This window comes from Denticeps clupeoides, chromosome 17 (genome assembly GCF_900700375.1).
Source record: "Denticeps clupeoides chromosome 17, fDenClu1.1, whole genome shotgun sequence".
Taxonomy (NCBI): domain Eukaryota; kingdom Metazoa; phylum Chordata; class Actinopteri; order Clupeiformes; family Denticipitidae; genus Denticeps; species Denticeps clupeoides.
Genome location: NC_041723.1, coordinates 9,490,596 through 9,513,221, shown reverse-complemented (window position 1 = coordinate 9,513,221; position 22,626 = coordinate 9,490,596). Strand labels below are relative to the sequence as shown.

The following is a 22,626-nucleotide window of genomic DNA, read 5'->3' as shown; positions in this document are numbered from 1 at the left end:
TAAAACCACGAGTATTGTAGCTGGGTGCATCATTGGCAGTGCAGGAGTGGCGTGGTCTGACTTTCTGCATTACTAACAGTTCAACTTTATTTGTAGTGAAGGACTGAGATCATTAGAATACAAGAAAACAGCGTTTTCTTGTATTCTAGCATATTTATTATTATTAAGTAGCTTAAAGTTTGTAAACTATAAAAAAACGTAATAAACCTGGAAATCTACAGTAGGCTGGATTAAAAAGACCAACATGCCGGCCTATGGGCCGTAGTTTGCCCACCCCGGTATAGCTGGTGGTATCCCAGTGTCTGTGACCCCAATGACGCATCCAGTCCACATGTCCCTGAGCCAGACACTTAATACACTGACACTGAGCTGCTCCTGGGGAGCTAACCCTGTAACCAATGACTGTCAGTAGCTCTGGATTAACCAAATGTAATGGTGATTCTCTTTTTTGCTCTCATTCTCGCCTAGTTCCCGTTTTCTCAAGATGGCCACAACTATTTCTTTATTTTTATCTCCAATGAGAGCACTAAAATGTACAGTCTGTATTTCAGAGACATTTCATGAGAGTTCACCCCCCTCTCATGTGCTGCCCAATGGCCAACCACATTTATAAACAAAGACATAATTGTTTCACCCCCCAGTTAGCTTGAGACTGGCTGCTGTCCTTTGGTGGCACTTGGCATGATCCAGGAATCTGAACTGACAGATCCTGACAGCATCTGGCACTGAATGCCAGAGGAGCCTGAGCGGCCTCGGGACAGGGGAGTGGATTCGGTGGCTCTCTGATTGATTTACATACATTACATGGGTTCACTTGGTCAGTAATGGGAGGAAAAAATCCCATGTGAGCTGCTGACCGGAGGTGACACGCAGGCTCTGATACACTTGCCCCTGAGAGTTGGCCACCGCTTCCTTAAACAGGGCAAATTTAATTAGGGCATTCTCCCAGCCGACAAGTGTGAAATTGAGTTGAAGTGCACCCGAGGTTGGCTAGGTGCTAGGTGTAGAACTTTTTTTAAAAGGACACTGGTGTATCGGGCATCGGCTGCCTCTGAATTTTAAACATGGGGAGGAGATAAAAGACATATGGTGCTGTGGTGACCTGGAGGGATGTGGGTGTGAATGTCAGCATGTGTAGAGAGGGTGAATGAGGGAAAGTGTTTGTGTGTGTTTTTCCCTGCCTACATTTGTTCATCAGTAGCAGTATGATTTCTATCGAAAGGCAGTTTAACCTCCATGAGCAGAGGGCAGCTTTTTTTCTCCAGGTTACTGCTGACACACACTTCACTATGGAAAATGCTGTGTGTTCTTGTGTGACTGTGTCATAGCATACTTTTTCATATGTGACCATGAGGGATATTTTCACTGTGCTATAAAAGGCATATTAGCCACAAACAAGTTGTATTACAAGCAAAGAAAACAAAGGATAATGGAGGAGATAGGAGGGATGGAGTCTTTGCACTCAAGAGTTGCCAAGATTTCTGAATTTGATGTAGCACTTGTGCATGTGACATAATGACAGGAATGGGTCAATTAGAAAGAGAAAATAGGGTGCATGAAAGCAAATAAGATAATCTCATTTAAAACTTTAAGTCCATCCGCCATTTATCCGTAAATGTATGACCCGTGTCATAGAAGGGTAATGAACACACTACCATGAACACACTACAAGCACGTTGATCCTGTGTTGGCGCAGCAGTCATGCCTCTTCATTTGAAAAGATGTCTACAAAATTACACAACATTTTGACATCCCTATTTTTTTATGTAAAATGTATTTTGATGGTGGCGCGCCTATAACCGGCATTCATGTGTGCATGACCCCAAATGTCCACCTGTATGTCCATGTGAGTGTGTATGCATGTTTGTGTGTCCATCTGTGCATGTGTGTACATAGTGTTTCTAAAACCGCTCTTTATAAGGCCTGAATTTATTTCCAGACACTAATGTCATCTTGGTCCTGATTCATGTGAGAGTTCCACTGTGGACCAGACTGAACTTTGGAGTGCAGCCATGCAGATGCCAGGATCACTCATACGCCACCCTTCTTTCTATTACTGTAACCCCAAGAGTCCAACTCTCATTCCCAATTTCCCCTCTCATTTCGCTGCACCCATGTTCCTCTGCGCAGGTTGTTGACAGGGGCTGGAAAGAGTTTACCTCATGCTGACCAGTCGAGCTGTGCCATGATGAAAAACTCTTCCACAATAACCACAGCTACAGTACAGGAGCCGGACGTATTCCTTCATGCACCGCACAGCCATTGCTTGTCCATCATCCTTGTGTTATTTGGCAGTCTGAAAGCTCATCGTCCTCATCATGCCATCATCACACCCTCTATCACCCACTACCACACACACGCCTTTCAATCCATCATCATCATCATCTTCAAATCATCAGTCGCATGCCCCTGGTCATGTCTTTTCCATCCCTCCATCTGGCCCGTCTCTCTTTGCCTGTTTGTGGGGGTTAAATCCATCAGTTGTACACCGTCCTACCAATCCACCACCCTGGGGCCGCGCTGCATCCTTCCATCACGTGGTAATCCATTTACAGCAGAGGGAATGGGGGCTCACGGCTCCCAGTCAGGCTAGCCTGTCATGCCTGAGATAAATGCCTCCCTACAAGGCAAAGGGAATAATTATCCTCAGTCCCTCAAACTCACCAGTCAGCCACACCCTGGGTGAAGACGCTGGCCCTGGCACCACTGGCAATAAAAAAAAGTGGCACCAGGCGCTGCCAGAAACGGTCAGGAGCAGTTTAATAATCTCGGAAGGACCGTAACTCAGCAGGAAAATACGTTTTTTCTTTTCTTCCCCCCCTCCGTGTCTCCCCAGTGCTCCCATCTGCAGCACTGGGGGAGCTTTATCTAGCAGCGGTAAAACACGCGCTCTGGGCTTGTAGCCGTGGTAAGGCAGAATGCTGATGATAAGCCTCTTGTCTCCCAGCCACACGCAGGTGTCAGATTAGGGCTTCTAATTGCTGAGGATGTGACATGTTCAAAAATCCCAAGATGCACTGTGCTGCAAGCAAGGTTTGGTGTCTCTGTAGAGTGGGGACAGATTGCCTTTTTGATGAGCGCGGCACCGGTTTCTGTGCATTTGGGCATGATTTTGTGTTGGAAAGAGGGTGCAAAGGCTGTACATACATTATTGTGATCGGGTTAGTAGGGTTTTTGCTACACGATTGGAAACTGGGGTTACCATCTCTGGTCCTGGAGTCGTTATTGGGGTGGAAGAAGCCTAGTAGGTAACACACTCGCCTATGAACCAGAAGACCTCAAAGTCACAGGGTCAAACCCCACTTACTACCATCATATCTCTGAGCAAGACTCTTAACTGTCTCTGTAACTAATGATTGTATGTCAGTCTGGATACGGGTGCCTGATCAATGCCCTAAATGTAAATGTTTTAGGGTTTACCTTCATTTAGGACACCTGAACAATGTCCTTGTTACCAGTTCTTGTTAAACAGGTGTGGTGCTTTTCAGGACCAGGGATCATGACAAATGATCTTTCACCCCAACTGGTTCTCTTCTACTTCCCTTTCTGAACCTTTAGATTGCCAGTCACTCGACCGGATTTTAAACATGCTAGAGTGGGTGAGCTAGATCTGCTAGATCTGGTGGTTCACACATAGTGATCACTGACCAACTGCCAATTTGCCTCTAATGGTTCACAACCTCAAGACTAGGCTTACGGCACCACTTTCTGAAACTGCAACATCCACATTCTCGTTGAAAGAAAGTGACATTTTTAAAAGGAATAAGAAATCTCAGGAGAGAAAGAGAGATTTGTTGAATTTGAAAATTGGATTCAGCAAAGCTAATCAAAGGGGTCGGGTAACAAAGATATGTTGACAGGAAAGCAAGGCCGGAGGTCACTTGCAGTCATTCGCATTTGCTGGAGTGGCTTCGTGTTTGTCAGAGTTGTTGTGTCTTCACTGCCGCACTCTTGCCTGATGTAAATGTCTTTTTAATTGGACTTTAATCTAAGACACAGATGGTTTGGAGCTGAGCTATCACTTCTTCATCAGACTGCCGTTCTTTCTTCGCAACTGCATCAGGTCTGCTGTGCGACTTCGTGTGAACGCTTTAATATGCAATTGATTCTTATCAGACTTGAGGCGGCTGTGTTTTCTAATTTCTGTGTATTCTCATCTAGCCCTTTAGAATAAAATAACTTTTCTCTTTTTTTTTTTTAATCTTCAATAGCCTCTTGTTTTCTATTATGCTGAAGAGAAGCCTCGTGGGGAAAGGCTTTCATCATTAATGCTACACTAAATAAACATAAATCAAGTTGTTTACACCCAGCAGTTTAATTTGTGACATAAATCATGCTTTATTGCCACATCTCGCTCTCTCCATCCGTCACCGTGGCGGAAGGAAGCGCTGAGACCGAGACCCGCACTGACCTCGTCTCTGCCTCCTCTCCCCCTCTTCTCCCTCTGTTTGTCTCTCCCTGCTCCACGAGTCGCGAGCTGATGGGCTCAGGCACAAGGTGACTTGCATTAAAATGAAGAGGCGGCGGGGACCGGGGAAGCCGAGGTTCGGGTGCAGACATCCTGCTGCAGGCAGCTCCTCAGGGAGGAGGTGAGGAGCCGCCACCTTTTACAGCCCCACACACAAAGAACTCATCTACAGTCCCCTTGGAATGTCCTTCTCTCCTCTACTTTCTCACACTCACACACACACCTACCCCAACACAGTGTTCTCCTGGAAGATTATCAGCAGGGTGGCACGCGTATGTGACACTCTCTCTCCCTGATTCCCCTCGCGCTCGCAGCCTTCTCTCCGCCGCTTGACAGCATAGTGGAGAACCAATGAGAGGCCTGCGAGGACCAGCCCTGGCCTCTTCACCCCAGCCCTGATGGGGACGCCAGAATCCTGCCACCCTCCCGCAGACGGCCGAGAGGCACGTCCCCCCCGGAGCCAGGCGGAGGAGCAGAGAGGATCGAGCGGGGACCAAAGTCAAGTGTGTCTTATTCCCGACGGCTGTTCAGAGATAATAGCGGCCGCAGCCCCCCCCCCCCCCCCCCCATTTCTGACAGGAGCATCCTGCTGTCCGGCGATAAGGCCTGGACGCTGCTGAACTGACGGCGGTTCGGTGCAGCTGTTCGATAAGAGCTGATCACTGACCAGAGGGACCTCACTGCCTCTCAGCACGAGGCCGAGGCCACCACACCCTGTGGTTTCTGTCGGGGGGCAGTCTGCATCGTCTGTTTGTCTGTGTGTGTGTGTGTGCGTGCGTGTGTGTGTGTGTGTGTGTGTGTGTGTGTGTGTGTGTGTTTTGAGGCAGGTGGGAAATGCTGTGAGGTCATTATCACACAACGGCACGTCCCTGACCACCTCTGGGCTTTATGGACCATCACGTTCAGCCAGAAACAACAACAACAAATCTGCCTCATCGGCATTTGATGCACACGTCCTTGCAGGAGCTTGCTTCAGGCACACCAGACACGCTCTTTACACATTCCGTAGCAGAACGTACCAAAATGTATTTTAGCTTTTCTGGTACACACGACATTTTAACATAGTAGCAGCTATTTTAGTGACAAGATAGATAAATATTACCTTGACCTAGGAAACGTAAACAGAAAGGTCATGATGGAGAAGAAGAGAGGGTCGAGGGGACAAGAAAAGAAAACCAAGCACCGCATCCGTAAACTTTTTATACCCAGTCACCTAAAATGGTTGGCACAAATTAGCCTTGCTCAAATAGAGGACACAGAAATGCATTATTGGGGCTGGTCGACCACTCTCCACACAACAAAGTCCCCCATGACCCCTCAGGCTTTTCCTGACCAGGTTGAACAGCTCAAGTAAACATGTCACCTCAACTGAAAGAAATTCCCTTGAGCTGTATGTCACGCTGACCTTAATGAGCCAAAATTTTATATACTTCCTCAGGTCATTGTGCAGATATTGCATTCAGGATAATAAGGTCACGGCGGCTTCGACCTTTGGCCACCAAAATGAAATCACTTCATCACTGAGACCCAATGAGGTCCTCTGTTCCCACCAAATTTAACGAAATTCTCTGACATGCCCCGAGATATTTGATTTCACAAGAATGGGATGGATGAAGAGATGTACAGGTGGACAGATGGACAGAAAAGCTGAAAACATAATGCCTCTGGTCATTCCTGCCATTGGCAAGGAGGAATAAGACTGATGATCAAACTGGTGCCAGACTGAAGTGGGCAGCCTTCCCTATTTGTATGATAAATGTTTTTTTTATACATGCCATGGGTTACCTGGGGCATTTGGGGGGTTCTTGGCCAAATTATACTATACATACATTATAATGTACAATTATTTATTGCATTATCCGCTCCATTAACACACACGTGGTGAGAATCACTCGAAATCCCCCTCATGTCTCAATTTCAGTAAAAACGTCAATGGCTGAAAAACGGTAACACTCACAAGCAGGCCGTTAAAACGAGAGCACAGAGACCCCCCATATTCCACTCTCCCACCATTCCCTTCACTCTTCCGCCCCCCCCTCTTCTCGCTCCTCACGGCTAATCCCAATCCTCAATGCGGCAAGACAGCCCTGCTATAAAACCAGCACGATTTATCATTCCCCTCAGCGTCCGAATACGATCAGACCCGCTGCTTTTGTTGTGATAAAGCCCGAGGGAGAGGAAACAATAACGGGGGGGGGGTGATATCAAGAGCCGACGCTTTTTTTAAACTTTACTTCAAAGAAGACGGCAAAGACATTATAAAAAAAAGGGATAGAAATGTGAGAGATGCCCAGCATTGACTTTCTATGGTTCTGGTAGGTCGACTGAGACTATTGATGGTCAGCGTCCCTGTAAAATGACCCTGAGAGCTCTTAAATCTGAAAATACACAGATTTTGTTATAGCTATAAAAGAAAGACACTAGCTGCTACCGCATCGGTAGGGAGTTTTGATACGTTTCCTCTGTGAGGATGAAAGCCCTTTTCACAAGGTCCTTTTCCATTCTACAGAAAGAGTTACGATTTGATCTAGCACCGAAGGAACTCAAGGCCACTGGGAGAAGGGGCCCAAGGTCACTGGGAGTGGCCTTTCCATCTGTCAGGCATCACCTGCCCATAGGCTCACTCGAAATAAATAAATAAAATCCATTATTAAACCACAGAACCAAACGGGTCTGCTCTTATTTTGGAGTTCATCGAGTTACAGAAAAAGCATTTTTTGTGCGTTAGTGTGTGTTTGCATGCAGACAATGAAAAGAATGTGAAATAATTGTTTAAAATGTTTTCTACTTTCAATCAGAGTAAACCAGATTGGAATATGATTGTCCTGAGAGCACAAGAGACTCTATTACATTCAAGCAAACAAAAAAGTACAGAACCACTCAGAGCTCATGAAGAAATAAACAGAAGTTCGGTATCTAGTAAAATGGACTAGAAATGTGGACAACGTGCACATTTTAACTTGCTTAACGGCTCTTGATTTCTTTGGTTGGTAAACAGCTTATGTAGAGAAACAGCAGGTGGAAGGATTTGATCATGAAATAAGCCCGCCACACAAACACAAGTACTACAACGATCTCCTCCATTTGCAGCAGCGCATCGTTGTTTCACATTTTACATTTTAAAGCCATGTCAGCCAGCTCAAGAAATGACCTAAGCATGTCTGTCATACAGGAGTGACCAATCAGAACACTGCAAACAATCAACGTTTACGTATGCGAAGCCATTTGCCTGAAATGCCATACCCGACAAATGTATTTTTCAACCAAAATTTTTCACTTTATTAAATCAGATACAATGTGGCATGCAATTGAACTTTTACAATCTAGTGTGCATTCTTCCAATGTCCCAATTTCTGCACGCTTTAAAGCTTGCATGTGCCTCCTGAAATAGACCTGGAAGAGATTATGATAAGTACGCAGATCCTTTCTCTTCGTCTTTTCAGGGTCAGATGGTGCTACGTAGAGAGAGAGAAACAAACACAGGTGCAAGAGAACATTTACAATTAATAATTATTAAAGACTATATATAGATTATTTTTACCAATAAACGAAGCAAACCACGGCTCTTAACAGCAGGACGCGACTTGCACAGGATATACATTAAACTGGTAGATCTGGGCAAGACAGGCATAAAGACAAGGGAGCCGAACTCATCTATAAAGAGCGAGGGGCGTCCAGTGAAAACATTGTAGGGCTGTCAGTGGCGACTAGCTGCTGGATAAGACCCTTTCCATTCTAGATGGTGATAGAATTAGGCATTACTTTCAGGCCTCCTCCCCAAACACCCAAATGGCAGCTGAAGACACCCTGTTAATCAATCTTGGCCCTGAGCTGGTGAAAATAGAAATTCTTCACTTCTTGAACCGAGCAACCAAAATGCCCCACTCGGGTGCATTGTGGGAAAATGTACACGTGAGCAATGAGATTGTCAGGGAACTTTCCGGAGTCATCCATCCGGCCAAAGGCATTCAGTACTATGAGAGAGGGATAAAATGGGAGTGGAGAAGGGAGGGCGAAACTCAGCTCATCCAACTATTTCTTTCTTTCTTCCCCTTCATCATCAATTGGCGAAACACAATTAATCTCCATCAAATGTGCTTTTTAAAATTTCCCTTTGTGCAGCTTTCTCGGAAAGAGGCATGCAAGCTTGAGGGGAAAGGGGGAAGAGAGAGTTGTGGAGAGGGTGGGAGGGAAAACAGGTAGGATCGGGGCCAAGCCTTTGTCGATGAGGCTGGTAATGAAAATTGAGTTGCCCGTGACGCAAACCCACCAGCGATTCATTACAAACACCCAGCGCTCTGACCTTTCCGGCCAGTTGTGAACACGCCTCAGTAAACGGATTGTTAGGAGAGGTTTTCCTCATCTGCCATATCACCAACCACAGAGTATATGGATAATATAGGACCATCTACTAGTGTAAGGGTTATAATGTGAATTTTTTAATTCGTCCACGCTATTTAAACTAGTCAAGCTTCCAGTCAAGCTGTCTGTATGTATAGGAAGCGCCCCCGTAATCAGAAGGTTGCCGAATCCCAAGCCGCCAAGATGCCACTATATGATTGTTTGTGTTAATTACGTAAAGACTATTCTTCGCCTATGAACCAAAAGTCCCAGGTTCAAACCCCGCTTACTACCATTGTGTCCCTGAGCAAGACACTTAACCCTGAGTGTCTCCATGGGGGGACTGTGCCTGTAACTACTGATTGTAAGTTGCTCTCGATGACGGCGTTTCCTCCATGAGTAATATGGTTTCCTTAGATTTCCTTCCACTATCCAGTGATATACACTGGACCGGTGGCCTGTCTGGTTGTTGAATTAATTGAAAACTTTTTTCTTTTGTTTTTTTGGTTCAGTTTATGCATATAAATAGCCATAGCCATATTTTGTATATTTCCCACTGCTTCTAGATGCAACTGATCAAAGCCCATCATTTTAACAGCAGCCTGGTCAATAGTGTAAACGTCTTGAAATGACCAAAAGCTGCGTACATTAACATGTATAGCTGTCAAGGTCTAATTAAGCTGATAAGCTCAAAAAGCATCCATTTCTAAGACAATCAACATCCATTTCAAAGACAATCCAAAGGGGCGTGTTTTATGCTTCAGTGGACATGCTCCCTAGTGAAATAGCAAAGAATGCTTCAAATTTTTTCCTGATTTACAGAACTACTGTACTCATTCAAATGTGGATAAATTATTAATTACATTTGCTTATAAAAATATTGCTTTACATTACACACTGGGCAATAACAGCCATTGGAGGCAATGTAGTGGTGCCATGAAGAGCTAGGAAATGTGGTGGTGTGTTTGGGGGGTGGGTGGGCGGGTGTCATCGGAGTACTGGTCTGGAGTATAAATCTCACTTCATAAACGCAGAATGCAACAAGACAGCTGGAAAATGACCATGACAAAAGGCGCTCTTTATGAGCTACAGGCGAACTGCCACGTGTCGTGCGTGCTGTCATCCCAAAGCAATGCCTAGAACAAGGGGCTATTGTACGACATGGCAGTGGATGCTGGAGTCATTTAGGGGTCTGAAAGCAGGAGGTGCAGCGTACAAGGAGCAAGGCCAAAAAAGGAAAAATCTACAAATACATAAATAATCTAATAAATAAAAAGAGCAACAATAGGCCGCTGTCAAACACACACCTCTGCTGCTCGAGTTAACATTGCTGATCATTCAAAAAGCTCCCATAAAATCTAAATTTGCATCTGCAAGTGTGTGCACACATGTCGTGAGTCACTGAATCCTAAAAAAACATTTTATGGCATCGCCATAGGCAGACTGCATACCAATTGGGGAAATTAACAGCACAGGCGTGAATCCTGGTAATTGGAGTCTTTCACAGTCATGCAGTGTAAAAACAATCGAGTGCTGTGGACAGCTGGTGGGCTACGTATTGCGAAATGAAATGCGTGGATCACGAGAAAACCGGTCGCAGTCTGAAACGGTCAACTCTCAGGTCAGATTAATCTTTTATCCAATGTGGACTGAGTGTAAGTCGCACCTCAATCTGGCAGCGCCTACACAAATTTTACAGAGCTGCGATGGCCATAGCCTGCTCTGCATAGCTCCTTGTCCAATCCAACATAAAAAAAAAAGCACCCGCAGTCTGTCTCGGATTGCATTAGCGTGCCGGTGTGCAGAATTATCTTGCATTGATTGAAAGTGAGAAACACTCAGCCGAGCATGACTGGTGTTTGTCTTCATCCTTGTCAACAAGTTACTTTGTGTGTGTGTGTTCTTACAGTAAAATTTTTTACGGACGCAATGCACACGCCCATTTGTGTCTGGCCGTATGTAGTTGGTGTTCAGATGGGTTATAAATGAGCGGGTAAAGCCAGAGTAAATGAGTAGGAAATCAGGTTACCATTGCTCAGTGTAGAAAACATAAGAGTCAGCCTAGTTGACCACAATTTTGGTTGATGTTAACGGAGAAGGACTCTCCTGTTGGATCAGGAGAGGCATCGTCTAATAGATTCGGAAAGACTTGTGATGCTCGTGCATTAGTGTGCCATGCACCGATCAGCACAGATCAGCACCAGAATGGCAGGACATTGTTTATGTGAGGAAAGAGAAAAAACCCTTTCCCCCACCCAGCAAAAGCCACACTGTGTTGTTCCCGGAAAAAATTGTTTAACGGGGGAAAAAAGGGAAATCGGCCACCCTGCATGTGTCCACAGGGGCGTAAAATTGTGTCCAGCTAAGCGTGCAGGGTGAGGACAGGATATGACAGGCAGCACATGAAATCCTAATGAAAATCAAATCCAGTCTGATGCATATTTCCTGCTGGCAGAAGGAAGAAGAAAAAAAAGTTTGAACACTAGCTGCAGACTCCCAGCAGATGGGCTGGCCAGTTACAGATAAAGCTGCAGGCCTATCTGTCGCCCTGCGTCGGGCTATGTGTATAACTAAAGATAAAGTATGGGTGTCCATTTTACTGATAAAAATATTATCAGCACACAATACAACAATCTGAGTGAAATTTTGGACATTTAAAACATCTGCATAAATGGAATTTGGCTTTCGTGTGTGGTTTTGGCCCCATTTTGCTTTTATGGCTGTGTACCGGAATGTTATCCAGGACAGTTCCAGCTCAAAGGCCAGTTCATACAAATGAAAATGATCTAGTTCCCACTTTATTTTAAGTTTCTGACGTCCACTGTTTTAAAAAATGAACTAGATTATTTTTCCTTTTTTAATAAATGGGGTGGTTGTAACCTAGTGGGTAACACACTTTCCTATGAACCAGAAGACTACAGAGTCACAGGTTCAAACCCCACTAACTACCATTGTGTCCCTGAGCAAGACACTTAACCCTAAGTTGCTCCAGGGGGGGGACTGTCCCTGTAACTACTGATTGTAAGTCGTTCTGGATAAGACCGTCTGATAAATGCCGTAAATGTAAATAAGCTGCTATTCAATTTTTCTGCCCCTGTTTGTTCATAAAACACTCAAACAAACTGGCTGCCTGTACCGCTGACCATGTTGGGTGTCGGTGCATGACCTGTGCCGTCTGCCCAAAAACTACGGAAACCACTCACGTCATTCCTTATTTCCAAAGATATCTGAATGCACGAGCATGAACTGTACGGTCACGCAATGTTCCTTAAGAGAGTGAAGTGATTCAAGTTCAGCAATCACAAAATACATGATGGGAGGGTAGAAGATTTCAGAACAGACTTATTGTGTCCAAAAAGATTAGTTTCAAAGTTAAAAAAAACACCCCGGGTCTGGCGTCAGACGTCTGCAACCGTGCTTGCGTCCGTGTGTGAGTTTGGGTGTGTGCACATACTTGAATACAGTCCATGGGTGACATGGCAAAAGGACAAAGGTCGCATGAGATGCTGCCCGAGTCTTGGTCGCTATAAATATCACACACACACACACACAAAAATAAACAGACACAGAACAAACAGATGCTCCAGAGGTCCTGGTACGGTGACCACCGGCTGCCTGCAGCCACCGCCTGACAGCAGCGCTGCTCTTTAATTAAGACTCTTCCCTCCTTACAGACACAAATCTAGGACACGCAGGTAATGAATGCACAAACAGCGCCGTGCTCAGCAGCAAAAAGCCTCCTATCTTAGATCACTGAGCTCAGTCCCCCTTTGATTTTAAAGGACTGAATTTGTCCTCTGGGGGCCTGGCGTCACTTTTGTATAGAACGTGAGCCCAAAGGGAAGGCAGAATAATATGTTTCATTACGGCAAAAGTTCTCAGATTTTTTATTTTTTTTTATCCCCTCCCCTCACACGCAGTGATTGCCTGGTAATCAGCAGTGGGTTGGAAGGTCTCACGCTGGGCCTGGAGACAGAGCAGTGATGGTGACTTCTCAGCCTCGAATCATATATGAAGCCTCAGCAAACCCTCAGCAAACAATGGCCTAGAAATAGCGGCCCAGAGACGCTTCATGACTAACACAGGCGCACGCCGGAGATTTACCGCACACCAACCAACACCGCCGCACGTTGATGGAAGCCACGCTTTTTATAGTGGAGCTGGTAGAAAAAGACGGAGGGATCTTGGGTTCTTTTTATCCTCTCTTTTCTCAGAGTGGCTGGAGGATGGCTGCTTTGTGTTCGCAGAAAGCAAGTCTGAAAACAGCGGGGCTCCCGCTGACAGGTTTCTTTCAAATGTCAGGCAGGAGGAGGCAAAATAGAACAAACCAGCCGACTGCAGAGAGATGAATCACATGTTCATTTGCTGATTACACGGCATGAATGTGAGGCTCGCGGCACCCCGGTTGGGCATAAGTGGATTCAACCCGCAGTTGGCATCTCAGCCTGACATCATACAACCGGGTCTGTCACTCGTGACACCATTGGATTAATTGTAGGAAGAAGCTTGCTTCCTTTATTACCGTGAAACAGGGCAACATCGCAAATCGTTTAAAGACACTTGCAACCCCCGGCTCTTCAAAAGACGCAGAGTCGCTGCGATATAAAAAGCTTCTGAGTGTGTTTACCGAAACGCGGCTGAACTCTAACCTTACAGAAGAGAACTTGTTCTTCCCAGTGCACGATGTGACAATACCTGCTGTAATATGTCTGGAAGAAGTTCTTAATTGTCTCGAAGCAGTTTGCCGTTGGCTTTATTGCCAGTTTTTCATCAAAGAGTGCGGAACGGAGAGCTGGTCTTTTGACAGTCAGGTTCAAGAGTTTAATCGGCTATCTGCTTTGACAAGGCTCTTTGGCAGAGAACACGCTTGCATCAGGCCGCCAGACCTTCAGCAGCATTGTCTCCAGCTGCCTATACCTTCCAGTTAATTTCTGGCACTCTGTCGCCATCTAGGTGGCCTGCAGGGAAACTGCAGCCCCATGGAGCTGTGACAGTGATTGATTCTCCTCTGCTTAGATGTGACATTTGGCCAGGGCTGTCTGCTGAGCATCACCCCGAATTAAACGCAACAGGAAGTGGAAGGTGCTTGGCAACGGTGGAAGGGAAAGGAACGTGACCTGGGGGACAGCCAGTCAACCTCGTTGCTGCCCCATCACGTCCCAGCGAGTTACCTTCTTCTTCCTCGCTGGGCAGGGAAGCGAAGGGGACGTGGTTAAGTGCAGGCGAGGTTGCCTTAAGCCCCTGCTTTGGGCTGGACATGAAGATGATAAACATGAGGTCTGAGGAGGAAATCTATCTGATGAGGGAGTGTGTGTGTGTGTGTGTGTGTGTGTGTTTGTACCTACAGGACCATATCATCAGCATCTATGTCTGCTTGTAACCCTTTCATCACATATCAAAGAGATCAAGATCGAAGCCTGCCACTTATCTTCAGCACTTCTCTCATAAATGTATACATACACAGATATACATGCACCTATACACACTCAAACACACACACACACACACACACACACAAGCACGCAACACAAGCGCTTTACCTTGTTAAGTGCTGCAGCCACGGTCTCTCCAACCATCTGCGTTCCCGGAGTCTCTAATCTCAACGTGTCAGGCGGAGCGGCGCATCAACATGCATCGCCTTCACCGCGTCACCTGCCTCCGCCACCAAACAGCCTGTCGGGAGAGGGAAGGGGCTCGCATTCCGACAAACAGTAACCACGGGCAACGACCCGTCAGGATCTCTCCATCTCGAGCTGCGCGTGGCCTCAGAGCGGGTCGCCGGTGCGGGGTCACGCGCACACTTAGCTGAGGTGATGGGTCAGGGAGGGACTTAATTAGCGGGGCATAATTAGGGTGACGCGCACACGCGCCACAAAGCTAATGTGCAGAAGCCCGGGAGTGTGAGGACCGGTCGGACTCCACTGAAGGAGAGAAGGAGAAGAGCGAAATGAAGATGAGTTTGCGTGGGGGTGGTGGGGTGAAGGAGGACGGGCGAGTTGTTTGTTGAAAGAACGATGCGTGATTAAAAGGACTCATGAATAAATATTTGACATGACTTTAGGTGAGCCAGGTGAAGGCGTAGGGTTTTGGCGATGCAATAATTTCAAATGTGATTCCGATACCCGGGGCGGTAATCAATACCTAATACAATTTTCCATACGACAGGTTAAGAGGCATGCATGTGTACTTCGGCGAGCAAGCCGAAGGTCAGCTCAATGTACATTGATGTGTTGCAACTGGTGGCATCGATAACGTCTCAAAGGAGTCATTTTTAGTATATACACTAGTGTATAAACCATATGTGTGAATATACAAATATATACATATATATATATATATTTCCATATTTTGATAATCCTAGTGGCACGAGACTCTTAATGGCTCGGCTCGCTCTGCCATACACTACTGTGTTTGAGCTGGAGTCTCCGGCTTCCGCGGCTTTCCTCCACAATTATCTGCCTGATGGAGGGATGAGATGATCAAACAGACGGGGAGAGACGAGGGACGCGGGGCGGCCAACCACCAGGCAACGTTTTCCGCTGTTTATCGCACTTCTATGCTGATCGAAGAACGTCGTAGGCGCGCGGGTCTCCCGTTAATTCCGTCTGCTCTCACCGAGCTCTGACTTCATCGCACACGGCCACTGGCCTGCTGGATATTTAATGAGAGCAATATCCAGTGAACTTGTTCGGAGCCAATTAATCTGCCAGTGGAGTTGCCACAACAACATTGTCCTCGTTCCTTTTCAGAACACAAAGAACACAGGTCCAAACGAAAAATGGATTTCTTTTTTTTTTTTGTTCCGCCACGGAAGGAACAGAAGGATTTTGTTGGAATAACTCCCCTTGCCCAGCTCACAATGCAGCGAAATATTTGTCAAAGGAAACTCTACATGGAAGAAAGAAGCAGCTCAAGCAAGTGAAATTATCCGCCTCTGGGAAAGGAGACTTTGAGTGAAATTTGTGTTCAAATTTTGATGAAAGTTAGTTGACTAATCTTTTTTTTTTTTTTTTTTAACAGTGTTAACACAACTGCTTTTCTTCTTAAAACTTGGGTAGTTTAAGAATTTGCTGCAGTAAAAGCCCCGGAGCTAATATAAGTAACCCATCGATGAAATCCATCCGGGCCGGAGTTATGGACATTTCCGAACATGAAAACAGGCCCGTTTCTCTTTCCTATCTACCCGCTTCACACAGGCTGCCGCTGACCTTACAGTCCATTATTGGTAACTGCTGAACCACAATCGTCGAGGGATGAGCAGGGATGGAGACTGAGCCGGGGCATTACTCAGGCCTTCGGTTTAATGATGGGAGACTCCGAGGTGGGGGAGGGAGCGATACGTGCACCTCTCCTGGCCTCACATCATACCGAAACCTCTTACGACACGGCATTGCCGCACATGCAAAGCTTTAGCGAGGCCGAGATATGAGCCCATCGGCCGTTTTTTTTTTGTTTTTTTCCCGCAATCCGGCTGATATCTCCGTCCATTAACTGCCGTAAAAACCGCAGAGCTTCTTCATGTTTAAGTGTCTTCTGCGCACAGACGGTCATCACAAATGCACACTTCGGCCCTTCCGACATCAAACACCTTCTCTTCCCTGCAGCCCGGGATATATTATTATTAGTGACCTGACAATGACGGTTCGGCAAAGCCTGAGAAAGGACCCCGCCGCCTCGTGCCGCGTTGCATAACACACATGAATACAACCACATCCATCTGTAACCCGCTTCCAGACACATCTCCGCGGGAAGGAGTCCGACAATTAAGAGGGGAGCTTCAAAACCCAGTCGGAGCTGCTCATCGTTGACCTTCGCTTGGGGACAGAGCCCTCCGCACAAAGGAATCCGGGAGGAGAAGGAGGCATTCTGTTCCACGCCGCCGCTAATGACTGGCTGCTCTCATTACCGCCTGCATTAGCAAGAACCTTAATTTACCTTATTGTGCTCCTCTGGCCGCTCCGGCTGTAATTACGACTCCCTCTCGCAGGGTGGAAATGCCTCCACAAACACTAAGCTCCTGGGAGCCAATTCTCCTCACGGTGCTACATGCTAGCGCGCCTCATAAACAGCCCCACTTATCAGAAACGGCTTAAGGATTTACCTTTCGGTGAGGTGTTTTTTTTTTTTTTTTTCCAGCGCCCCTTATTGATGTGGACGCAGTCGGTTCAAACTGCCGATTACATTTCGCTGAAACATGGGGACGAGGGAAAGGCACGTCAGCTTTGTCACTGGCTCAACTAATGTTCGCACGGCGGTCCATGCATACCATGCAGTAGGTACACACCTTCTCACGTATGTTTTTCTACACTGTGGCACACAGAAGACAATAAGAGGGGAAAAAAAATGTATTTGGCTTTTTTATTATCTTTGAATTGTCATTGTGATACACAGCACACGGTGCACACAACGAAATGTGTCCCCCGAGCCCGGGGAGCAGTGTGTGGGGACGCTACTTTGCTCAGTGGCTCCTCGGTGGCACCTTGGCGGATCGGGTCCTATTATTGGTCCGTTTCCTTAACTACTAGGCCACCACTGCCCCAGGACAAACGTACATGAAGAGAGTTCCTATGTTGGGCACTTGTTGGCTTTTCATTCACTCATTTGCTCATAAAGTTGATTATGATGATGCCAACAGTGAACAAAGCAGTCATGAAGATAAAAGCAGTCATGAAGCATTTGTTCTTTTATTCCAGTATTATATTCTTCACTATAGCCTCTTCATATAATACCAAAGGTCTGTCCAAACTTTAGTTTTTTTTTTTTTTAACAAACCAAACGTGTATAACTTTAAAATAAATTAAAGGAGGATGACCTGGTGATAACGGAAACATATCAAGAAATTTGCTGAAGTCAGCTTTAATGATGAAACCCCTTCCTCTTCATATGGGAAGGGTTGAAAAGCAGATCGCTATACAGTGGGTACACCGACTGCGCTGCGTTTTAGGAGGTATTAAGACTGGGTTCGAGCGCCCTGCCAGTATTCACCCCAGCAACAGTCACAAAAATCAAAAAATCTAATTCTGAAATGTTTCATGTTGTTCTGTACCCTGCCCAAATCAGCTCCATATCTCACGCCAAGCCTTCTCTAAGCATTGGCAGCTCCACTGTGGCCAACAGCTAGTGCATTCCGCACTTCTGCACTGGAGAGGAGATCTGGCTTTGTCGAGATCTGCCCTGAAAGGACATTAAATATTCACTTTCCTTGTCCAAAACCTAAACTTGTTCAAGTATTAATAAACTGTCCAGGTTTTTTAATGATATTCGTTGCAGGGATTTCAGAGCTCGACCAACAATTAAAATGCAATTTATTTTTAATTAGAATCCTTTTGCACAAGCAATGTTCAAATGAAATAATGGTGCTGTGACCAATATAGCTCACAGGCTCATTCCCCAATTCAGTGCCATGTTGTATTCCTCAATCTGACAGTAAATTGCCATAATTCATGTGATCAAGGGTCAAAAAAAAGGGCTGACAGTGTGTGGGTTGGTAGAAATACAAGAAATCCAAAGTATGTACAAGTTCTGAAAAAAAAGAAGCTATTTAAACAATCCAATACAGGAGACATAGTCCATTATAGTGTAAACTCTTGATTGGTACTGCATTTGCTTGCGTTTTGCCCTGTGCCGAGATTTGCTCAGAAAGTAAGATAGAAATGCTTCACGTCATACACAACAGTAGATTCCACTAGAGCCCAGGCCAAGAAAATATATGAACATGCCCAAGCAACTTCATCATTTATATTTGGTAGACTAGAATAGATATTTATCATCGCAGGACACAGGAATGTGCCGTGCAACATATCACAACACTGAAATTCTAGAGGTTGCGAGGATGGAAATGGCAATGGGCTTTGATGCAATGCACACGCATTAAAAGAAAGTCTTTGCTCTTAGGCGTCTTTAACTCCTCATTTTATTACAGTACTGATTAGTAGTGGTGAAACAGACACACCACATCCATGTTCAGAGGAGAGCTGAGCATTGCCCACGTCTACGTTAGATTCCGTTCCTCTTGGCACTTTAAGACGTTCAAGCTGAGGAAGCATCAATCCCATCAGAGAACGCAATTGTGTTCCACAACACGAGTGGCTGTCATGTGATGCTCAACAACCCCTACTTAAACCATTGGATGTAAATATATATCAGCTCGGCGGCTGCTTACGGTTGAAAAGCCGAAGTCTGGTCCCTCCATCTCTGAAGGTACGAGGAAGACATTCATCTAGACTCTTCTCTGTTTTGGCCCCTCGGTGGTGGAATGAACTTCCCCTCGAGGTCAGAACAGCTCAGTCACTGAGCACTTTCAAACGACAGCTCAAGACCTTCCTCTTTAAAGAATATTTAGATTTACTTGTAACCTTCTTATTGCCTGACTTCTGTATAGAAACTACAACAGAGTGAATAAAAAGATTGTATTCATAGTTGGGGGTCCTAGTGAACCAGAACTGATCACTTCATTGATGGTACCATGGAAGCACGTTATAAGTTTCTCTGGATAAGGGTATCTGCCAAATGCCTTAAATGTAAATGTAATGTTAAAGGTCTTCATCTGGCGTGTGTGCTATGGGGTTGCACAGGGGGGGAGTCCTACACTTGTTGCTAATATGATCAACTGGCAGGATTGTGACACACAGTGCCAAGGATTAGGGAACGGGATCACCGTGCAGGAGAGGATGTACAACCAATTAGGCCAGCGCTCCACTGCAAACGCATCCCAAGGTCACTCGGCCCAAAATAACTCACGGCCAACGAGCGCAAAGCCGCATTTTTTGCCATGAGATGCTCACCGGTTTTGCAGAGAGGGACGGTCTGGGCCGCCCCCCACCCCAACGACCACCATAACTTTCAAGTCTGTAAGTCGTACGTCTAGAACCCGCAGCTCCATGGTTACAGCTCCGGGGATTCGCTCAGCACTGCAGTGCTCAGCACTTTTTGGTGTGCACCATCTTCATTCACCTTTTATCTGTTCTTGTTTCATTTCATGCACCGGCCTGTGCCGTGCCTGTTAAAGAATAGTGGAATAAAATGTAAAATAAAAAAAGTACAAATAAATAGGCCTCCGGTGTATGAGCGAAAGAGACGGATGCAAATTCATCGAAGCCCGGTCAATTCTGTGCAAGATTTCTCCTCCTTTTCATCGGTCAAAGCAAACATCGGCCACTCACGCCTTTACCGTTTGGTGCTGTAACTGTGGTTCAAGGCTGCCGCGTAGCCCATTCCAGGACAGGAACTCCACCAGGACAAGGCACCAGGCCACCCACCACCCACAGGGCGCACACACACCCTTCGCCCACACACAGGGTGCTAGCCTGGGTTTGAACTGAGGCCGCCCTGCGGACCTCACTGCTGCCACTCGACTGAAAAACGCCCCACACGTGGTGACAGCTCGGAGAAGTAAACGATGACCGAACCTGCGGATGTTCCACGGCCAAAGCGGTTCGTCGCTGCGCGCATGCGCACACGGACGCGGGAGTCGGCGACTCTTCTCGACTTTTTTTCAAGGCGCAACACTGTAAAGGAGAATAACCGTCGGGATTTACAGCAGGATGGGGGTGGGGTCGGAATCTCGCCGCTATAAATAAGCGCTGCGCCCGTCCCGGCCGCGCGTCGGGAGAGACGAGATGACTGGTGCCGGGCCAAGGAACCGGTCAGGATGACACGCAGGCTACTGTTTCAGAACGGAGCTTTCGGGGTTTAAACGAATAAAGATAGTCTTCTTCGTGGGGTCTGTGGTGTCTTGTTTTCCTCTCCGGAAACCCCTGGGAAATCTGATTCACATTTGGATTTTTTTTTTTTTAAATAAAAGTGCTTTGTAGATGCCGTGGCCCAGCAAAGTGGAGATTTTGACACGGGGCCTTTGGAGTTCGTCCCCTTGTCTCCCCACGCAAAGCCCTTGAGCGGGTCATTTTCCCGCCAGTCACGACATTCACGAGTCATTCAGACTCACCAGTTATAATATTTTAGGTTGCGAGAGCCCCGCTCCCAACTTCCCACGCCCGTGGAACTCCCTGGCACACGTGGCGGGACGAGGGAAATAGATCTGACTGCGAATGCCTACTGAGGGGGGGGGGGTGTCGCCGGAGTCCAACATCATAGAGTCAGCCGGGGGTCCCACGGGGGGGACAAGTAAGACAGTGTCGGCTACACCGTCCCTCTTCTCCCACTCCCACTACCAAGAACAGTCATTTCAGCAGGTGCGTAAAGCGCCCCGCCAGACCCCGTTCTGGGGTCCCCGTCTTACCGACTGCACCTGCTCCCCATATATCGGTCGGGGGGTTAAAACAGGTTTTTTTTTTTTGGAGGGGGGGGTGATCGTGCGAAGGATCCTCCGTGGGGTTGAAATGGAGAAAAGAGGGGGAAAAAACGTGTGCATTGATGAAAAAGAGCCTGTTTAATGAGCCGCCTTTGCCGTGTCGTGCGTGGAAACGACGCGCACCGTGCACTTCGGCGTCTGTACGTCGTGAGCGGATCCCAGCCTGCATGAAAAGCCGCGTTTCCCCTCGGGGAGCCCTCGCCAGTGAATTCCTCTTTCTCTTGCCCCCCTCTCGCCTGGTGAAGAGCCGCCGAAGTTGGGAGCTGAGCGGAATACAGATGCGCCGCCTGCACGGGGACGGATTTCCATACAAATAAATAGTAATAAACCCAACTTCGGACAAGAGAACGTCCGCGGGTTCTTGTTTTTTTTTTTTTTTTTTTTAATTTTTACAGACGAGCAGGCGAGACGCGGAAAATAACCAGGCGTCGTTTCACGCCGGTCGTGGAATTCAACGCGCGACGCTGATCCGCGCGAGTCGTGGACCGGGCGGACTTCCCGGCTCCAACTCTCCGGATCTGGCTGTGTTAAAGCCCAGCCTCCCTCCCCGCCCTCCCCCGGACCCGAACCCTCCGCGCTGCGCTTACCTGCGAGGCGAGGACGGCGAGCAGGACGCAGATCCCGACCTCCATCATCTTCCCACTCGTCCCGGTCGGTGTTTTTAAGAATAATAATTTTTAAAAAGGCAACAGCGACAATGACAACAGCAATAATAATAATAATAATAATAATAATAATAGCAGTATCGATAACGGGTAATAGCGGTCGCGGTTCAGGTCTGTCCCGCTCTGCTCATTATTCCGGAGCGCAGAAACAGCCGCCGGCCCCCCCCTCGCCTGGAGCTCCCGAGCTGCCAACTTCCCAAATAAAAAGCGCAGCGTCGTCAGCGCAGCATTTGATCGCGGCGCCGAGACCACAGCCAATAGATTTATGGGGGGGTTCCTCCGCACCCCCACCCGCCCCGACTCCCCCGGGCGCGCGCGCGCACGCACGCACGCGCGCGCTCTCGCGGACGCGCGCTCCCCTCCCCTCCGGACGCCCGGATCAGACGCCTCGATCTGGCGGGCGGTGTGACACATCGATCGGGTTGATTGTCGCACGTTGGGGAGGAAAATAAAACTTCGCTCGGGTAAATGTTTCCGGGGTGAAAAGGTGCCCCGACTCCCGGCGATAGCTGCCATTGCTTATCGTGAGAAGTACGTCCGCGAAACAAAAATCGGATGAATCTGGACATTCGCCGCATGTGTTCGTTTCGGAACAGGCTGCATGTGCAGTGTAGCCGAGATTACTTTCTTATTCGAACGTAATTCGTCACCCGTGCGCGATGCTTCTTTTCTCCACCGCGGTTACAGAGGTCTTGCGGCGCGGCTCGGAACGAGGAGGCGACAGCCAGACTCACGCCCACTCGCGTCCGATCGCGGTGGAGTCGCATGCAGCGGCGACGGGGATCACTTCTGGAACTCGTGCCAGGAGTAAGCTGTAACTTTAAATCCGCAAGACCTGCTCA

At 47.2% G+C, this 22,626-nt stretch overlaps 1 protein-coding gene across 2 annotated transcripts in view; it reads right to left on the bottom strand.

Moving 5' to 3' along the window:
- Positions 1-21,995, bottom strand: part of cdh13 (cadherin 13, H-cadherin (heart)) — a 299,980-nt gene extending 277,985 nt beyond the window's left edge. For both annotated transcript variants that reach the window (XM_028958803.1, XM_028958804.1), the window contains exon 1: positions 21,707-21,995. In XM_028958803.1, the coding sequence (XP_028814636.1) occupies positions 21,707-21,754 (48 nt within the window). In that variant the 5' untranslated portion in view covers positions 21,755-21,995. The remainder of the gene's footprint in view (positions 1-21,706) is intronic.
- Positions 21,996-22,626: the final 631 nt, after the last annotated feature.